Source organism: Geospiza fortis, unplaced genomic scaffold (genome assembly GCF_000277835.1).
Source record: "Geospiza fortis unplaced genomic scaffold, GeoFor_1.0 scaffold1292, whole genome shotgun sequence".
NCBI lineage: Eukaryota > Metazoa > Chordata > Aves > Passeriformes > Thraupidae > Geospiza > Geospiza fortis.
Window position 1 is genome coordinate 45319 of NW_005054843.1, and position 7038 is coordinate 52356.

Here is a 7038-nt window from a genome sequence, read left to right on the forward strand (position 1 = left end):
CCCTTAATTTAAAATTATAGCAATTTGGAGGGGTGGGGAGGGTTTACATTCTCCATTTCAGGGGAGGCTCCTGCCTTCCTTAGCAGACTCCTGTCTTTCCAAACCAAGACAGGCCACAAAATTTGCATGTGGCTTTAGTCCAAAATGCATCCAAAAGCTCTTCATAAGAATGGCATGTCAAGGTGGTATTGGATATGTGAACATGAGGCCTGGCAATTTTTTCCCCTAGATAAAGATTGGGCCTGTGCCCTTGGGGCTGTAATTCCAGACATAATAATATTTGATCATATTGAGGATTATTGAACATATCGAAAAGCAAATTTCAGATGCAATTTTGGCCTTACAAGAAGAAATCCATGATTTATGTGGTACACACATTCTGCACAATCATTAACACTAGTTGTTCTTATGCAGATCAGAGTGAAAGAATTAATAAGGATTTGGTTGAAGTTTGGAAGCAAACTCAAATTTTACATCAGGTAACTTTCAAAAGGCTCATTGAACTTTGAATATACCTTCCATACACTCACTTCATGAACTGGGTCTGGGTAAACGGAACAGTTCATGCTACTTATATCTGTAGTTAGTCTTTGCATAATAGCTGGCTGTATGATGCGATGCTGTGGTTCAATGTAAAGAGTAGAGACTAGACAAGACTAAAGGGGGGGATGCTGCCAGAATGATTTTTGCTTATATATTCTCTATATTCTTTACACATATATTCTAGCTCTACTGTTGTGTAGTTATATAGTTACTAGCTAGCCCCAGTACTTTTTCCAACCCTGATAGGCAGAAAGACAAATCACATAGGCCTCAATCCTATCTTGGTTCTTCCTGGGAACTAATGCACGCCTCGGCCAGGTTTTGGGATATCCCCGGCTGTCTGTCACAGGTCTGAATAGCGCAGTCCTGTTCAGCACAGCCTGCCTGGGCTCCCAGGCAGCTCCCAGCCGCAGGCTACGTTAGCAAGCTTAGCTCTTAAGTGAGATTAGCTCTTCAGTGATTATCAGCTCATTTGTGATTTCAGCTCTTTAGCTTGCTAAGTGCCTTTGGCAGACCCAGGGAGAGAGAGGAGAAGGCTATGTGAGGTTCCACAGAGATGTCTTTATTGGAGTCTTCTGCGAAGGTTCTCAGGGACAGCTCTTCTACCAAGCTGGGAAAAAGTAGCTCTCTATATAGGGTACAGGAGTTTTAGAAATTGTCCAATAGTAGGGGTCGAGGGGAAAGTGACCTATAGTCTTACAGAGAGATAACAAGGGTCCGAAGGCGGAAGAGGGGCTTCTTAGGTCCAGTCATCATGACCAGGCATTTCATATCTTAGGCTGCTGAATACCATGGAGGCATTGCAGGCCCTGTGCCTGATACAAGAAACCAAGGTTGAGACCAGCTCTTCGAGACATATCTTCATAAACAAAGTTTATTTCCCATCTGAGTGGGGACGATTTAGGAGAGACTTGAACTGGAGGGAAATTGCCTAACCACTTATGTCTCTAATTGGTGATTTTTGTCAATTATGCTAATTTGCTAAAGTTATAAAACTGTATTCACCCTGTGTGGGGGTGGGCATTTTGTGGACATTTTCCATATCTGCCCCTGGAGGCCTCCAATAAAGACCAGCCTTTATATTACCTTCTATACTAATATTATCTCAAAAGTGTGTTGCTTCATTTCTAGGTTCTTTAAGGCATTGATACGCATAAGTAAAACAAAAAAATTATTGTTAGTGTAACTGAAAACTTGAGAGTCTAATCATTATTAGTCTGGATCTAATTGTTACATGAAAAGAAAAAATAATGTATTTCAAATTGAAATACACACACCCCCACACACCTCCACCCCCACCCTTCTTAGTTTCTGTTCATTTCCCTGGTGTTATGCTTGCTCTTTTACTGCTCTCCATGGCCAGGAGGAATATGATGTTCATGTTGACGGCTTCTTTGGCTGTTTTCTTCCTCACTCTAGAATTCAATTTGGGTCATGTTTATGTTTGCTAATACCCTTTTACACCTTTCTCTTTGTTGGTGAGTGAAACATGCAAGTAACCTTCATGCATAGCAGCTGACCACACCCCTGTCTTTACTGCATATTGTTACCTATTAACCAAATTACAAATGCTTGAAGTGTAAGTTATTAGCCACACAACTCCTTTTATTGTTTTACTGTATTACCAGTGATAGTTATGCAGGGCCTAAAAAATAGGAAAAGAACAATTAAAAATAGTTTCTGAAAGTTTTCCTGTCCCCAAATCCAAAACAAAGAACGCTTCATAAACTTTTCATGAATAACACACCCCCAAATAAAGAAAAAAGAACTAAGAAAGAATTAAGACAGTCACCTGTTTGGTAGTTATGCTTGCTTTCCCTTTAAGGCCTTAAATGCTTATACCCAGAAATCTCACTTTGTCAGTGCTGATATAAAATTCTGACACAGCACAAATTAAACAAAAACAGTTTGCAAAAGAAAAAAAAAAGTTGTAAATCAAGTAGCTTGCTAATCAAAGGAAGATGTATTACTGTTTGAACATTTGAGTGAGATCAGTTTTTTGTTTGCAACAGAAACAAAGCAATACAAAAGCAGAAAACTTGAGTATACTAAATTTGCAAATAGGTTTTTCAACAAGGAACACTTTTAAAGCTTGAGATAAAATTGCTGTCTTGCTCCTTCCACCTTTTCATTTCAAGGCACACTCATACATAGGCACAATCCCACTTTGCACTTGGTCATTTTACACTGAAGTTTAATATTCAGTAGCTATTGATGAATGAGATAATGCTCATGTTCAAGCTGAGTGGTAATATGGTTGACAAAACAGTTTGTGTAGGCTCAGTTTAAAACTTGAGGTTCAGAAAGAAAGTCGTCCTAATCAAAAATTGGCAGCTTCTGTTTAAACTCCAAAGATAATTTAGAGCCCCAAGACATTTGGAAGCTCAGTTTTTAACTCTCTGTAGTATTTCAAACAAAAGAATTAGCTTTCATTCTTTATTTTCAAATTATACAATGTGCAGCATAAAATTTGATTATTGTGAGTATTGGGAAATATTGGAAATTATAGAATAAGCTACTAGACCAATATACAGATATTTTTTTACTTTGCATTTGTCTAGATATTCCACTATGGGTAAATTTATCCACCAATATATAAATACTTTAACTTCTTTAGAAGTATATCAAATTGCATCAAGATTTAGATATATTGCTATTTACCCCATAAATACTCAAGGTTGTTCATAAGACTAATTACCTTCCACACTAAGCAGCTACAAACAATATCATCCATCTCCCTACTGAAATGTAATGGCTGCTTTGAATTCTCTCCCATTTTCATGGTACTCCATATTTGTCACAGACATTTCTTTTATGAAAAATCCTCTCTCAGGATTTGTCCGGCTGAAGCTGAGAAGTTCAGCAACAAGATGTAAACAATAGGTTATCTGCTGCTGTGGAATGCAACAGGTCCATCTGGATTGGCCCAGCTTGGATGTTTATGGTTGATGGCCAATGCGAGGAGGGAACTCTCTCAGACAGAGTCAGAGAGAGCGGCCTTGTTATCATTTTTTCTTCTCTATTCTTAGCAGCAGCTTCTGAAAAGCTCTCCTGCTATTTCTTTTTAGTATAGTTATAGCACATGTATATATCATAAAATAATAAATCAAGCCTTCTGATAATGGAGTCAACCATCTCGTCTCTTCCTTCACCCAAGACCCTTTGTGACCACCGTCACATATATTATTCACAAAAAGTTCCATAAATTACCCTATTTCCAGAGACAAAGTGATCTAAAATGTACAAATACCCAAGTGAATAGAAGTGTTTCAAAGGAAGGTAACATTTCTCATAATAGCTTTAGCAAGAATTCGTATGTTGCATTGATTATGCCCCAGGACAGGACAGAACGATGGTAATTCAGATGGACTCCTCTGAAAAGATGCATCAATTTTTTATCACGTTCTAGCCATATTGTCACAAAAACTTTTGAAAAAGACTGAAATTTGCCACCAATTTGAGATTGCATGCGAGTTTTTACAACATTCATTGGGAAAAATAAGGATCCCAGTAAGGCACCCAACAGCCCGCCACAGATAAAGTCATTGACCAAGTGAGTGCTATAAGAAGTTGCTTCAGGCAGACAATGTTTGATAGGTCCTCGTAGGCCAAAGAAGAGGATATTACTGCTTCCATTCCGGAGCAGAATAGGCACCAAACCCCGATAATATTCTCTAATCCCATAGACTTTTAGTACCTTGAAAGCCTGGTAAGTGTTTGTAAATTTGTCATGATGTTTGTAGTCTTGAAGCAAAGTCTGAACTCGTTCAAAAGGTGTAAGAAGGGCTTCTGTGGTCCCTGCAAGCACTGCTGCCATGCTGCAAGTTAGAAGTTCAGGTGCACTTGTGTGACTATGGAGCAAGGAGGAGAAATCTTCATACAAGCCAAACATTAGAGCCAGGGTAGTTGTTTTTTGCATTAATGGAGGAAGGATTCCACGATAGAGATTTCGAATTCCATCTTTCTGCAGCTGATGTACTGCATCCTTTGTTTTCAAGCCATACAACTGTTGTCGAAAGAGGACCTTCTGGATGGGAAAGGTGACTACTATATTGGTGAAGGCTGCACAATAGCCACAAAGATAATGTTTACCAGCGTTACCCTTTATGTGATGGCTCATATCTTGCTTTGAATTTGTTGGGACACAATCTTGTGAATCCATCTTTTTTTCCCCCTCAATATATATCTTAGATTTCTTTTCCTATGTCAAAAAAAGAAAAAAAGTATGTGAACAAAATGGCATGTGACAGTTTTTTTTAGTTTACACACACACATCATGTGCACACTGTTCAACATCACACTGTGCAGCATTTTACGTCCTGAAGAAAATTCATCAAATTCAGTGGAACAGTGTGACAAACTGTTATCAACTGATAGATGATGCAAAATGCACAATTTTCTACACTACATCCAAGGGCCTGAAAAACTAGATATTTTTCCTCCCTTTATGTTTTGTTGATTAGAACCAAACTAAATTAAAACAAATAGACACATGAACCCCTCCAGTGCCACCTTACAACTGAAAATGTGAGGGAGAAATAGGAAGTTTGCACATTAAGTTGCCAGTACAGTATGCCAAGGAATTCAAACACTGAATGATCTATTCTAACACTAGTAAGATACAATACAAGTTACCAAGCTTTTGGAAAACACACACACTACACACAGCTCAGCATTACGAATTCTGATCATTCCTGCCTGTATTTCCCTGTGGCAGACAGCAATGAATAATTTAAATAGGAATTTAATAATCAACATTCGTTTACTATAGAGTAGTAAAATAATATAGAAATGCTAAATAATACATTGAGCTCTGCTAGAGCTATGGTCCTGAAGGACACAGTGAAAAGAGTTTCATTAAATAAAACTGATAATTAGTCCTTAATAGGTGATACATTATCTGCCACTTGCATAATATTACATTCTTCAATGTTTTCCAAGGAACAGCACCATAGAAGTCATTTACAAAGGTTAAGTATTTTACCCTGTGTCACGATCCATCCTTACGAACGGGTTTCATGATGGTTCGTTAATTGATCTCAGAGTGCAAAAAACCTACAGGGCAAGGGGATTTGCAGTAATAATCATAAACAAACGCACCTTTTATTGAATGACCACAGCAAATGCGATAGAGGGATTAAGGGAGAGAAAAAGATAGAGAGAGGAGAGAGAGAGAGAGAGAGAGAGAGGGGGATATAGCTACTAAACGTAGAGACAAAGTCCTTTGGTCCAGTCCAGCCGAGGATCCGCCTGTTACGTTGGGGAGATCTCGAAATCTCTAGCTAACTCAGAGGTTTTTATTATGATAACTATTGAAAATTGCGAGGGGGGGTGTTGGGGAAGATGAGACAGGAAAGCCTTATAAATATGATTGTCTGGCAAAAGATTTTGAGAATATGGAAACTATAAGCAAGATTGAAATGAAAGCAAGCTTTGAGATCCATTAGTTACTGAACAACGGGAAAACAATGATGTGGCCGCTGAAGGTAATCCTCTTTTGATGAAACAAGACCCTCTGCAAGCAGGCAGGTCCAAGGGTCTGAGCAGACCCTGCCAGCTTGGCAGAAGGGGTCCAAAGAGTAGCTTTTAGGGTTTAAAATGTAGCACAGTATGGTAATGTAGTGATTCTTATAGGTTGTATGGAAATGCTATAGGATTTGTATCTTGTACTAGATTGGCTAGTGAGAATCAGAATATTCAACACAGAAGATGATTTATTGTATTGTAACAGGAACTTTGCTCACTTACTTTCTATACTGTTACTCTTGCCTCTTAGCTTTTAGCTCTTGCCTTACTCTCTTATGCTTTTACTCTTTTCCCCTCTCATCCTCTCTACCCTTCTCTTCTCTTGGGCCTGCTCCGAGCTGCGGCTGGCAGCTCCCAGCAGGGCCCTGCACCCACGCCCTTTGCAATAAACTGCAAGTTCCACAACCTGGCTTCAGAGATCTCTCGTCTCCGTCCGTCCCAACCGTGCAAGCCCCCGTCAATACTACAGACCTGGCGCCCAACGTGTTTAAAGGGCCAGTTCATCTTTTTCCACCTGTGGGAGACTTCTCCATGCACGGTAACTAAAGACCAGTTATAGCCACCTTAAATGTGTCATGAGCACGGCATACCGTTGCTGTGCAGCATGAAAGCCGGAGCTCTTAAATTTTGCCGAGGCAAACCTCGAGCACGGGGAGTCGTTACTACGTAGTGACTACCTGGAGCTCTTTGAGGAAGTTTGCCGTGGCATCCCTCAAGCACGGAAACGTTGCTGAGCAGTGCTGACCGGAGCTCTAAGGAGGGACTCTGCCACACGCTGTGAGCTCAGGCTCAAGTGCTGCAAGGGGGATGCCCGCAGCAGTCGCCCCGCCGAGCTCTGCTCCTGCTGTGAGTTCACCCCTTGCCGCCGCAAGTCTAGAACAGGATACGACCCCCACCTCCCTGTCAGACCCCACGACTCCAGTACCCGCAGTCCTGCTCACCCCCCGCCCTCGGGGTCCCGACACCCGT

At 40.4% G+C, this 7038-nt stretch overlaps 1 protein-coding gene across 2 annotated transcripts; it reads right to left on the bottom strand.

The window, feature by feature from the left end:
- Positions 1-2123: 2123 nt before the first annotated feature.
- On the bottom strand, positions 2124-6953 carry LOC102045663 (solute carrier family 25 member 51-like). 2 transcript variants are annotated; one of them, XM_031065526.1, is made up of 2 exons: positions 6747-6953; positions 2124-4744 (listed from the first exon to the last, which is right to left on the bottom strand). In XM_031065526.1, exon 2 carries the CDS (start codon positions 4703-4705, stop codon positions 3833-3835), a length of 873 nt encoding a protein of 290 aa, XP_030921386.1. In that variant the 5' UTR covers positions 4706-4744; positions 6747-6953; the 3' UTR covers positions 2124-3832. The 2 variants fall into 2 exon arrangements, with proteins under 2 accessions (XP_030921386.1, XP_030921385.1); XM_031065525.1 differs by lacking the exon at positions 6747-6953 and adding an exon at positions 5528-6353.
- Between the last annotated feature and the right edge of the window lie 85 nt (positions 6954-7038).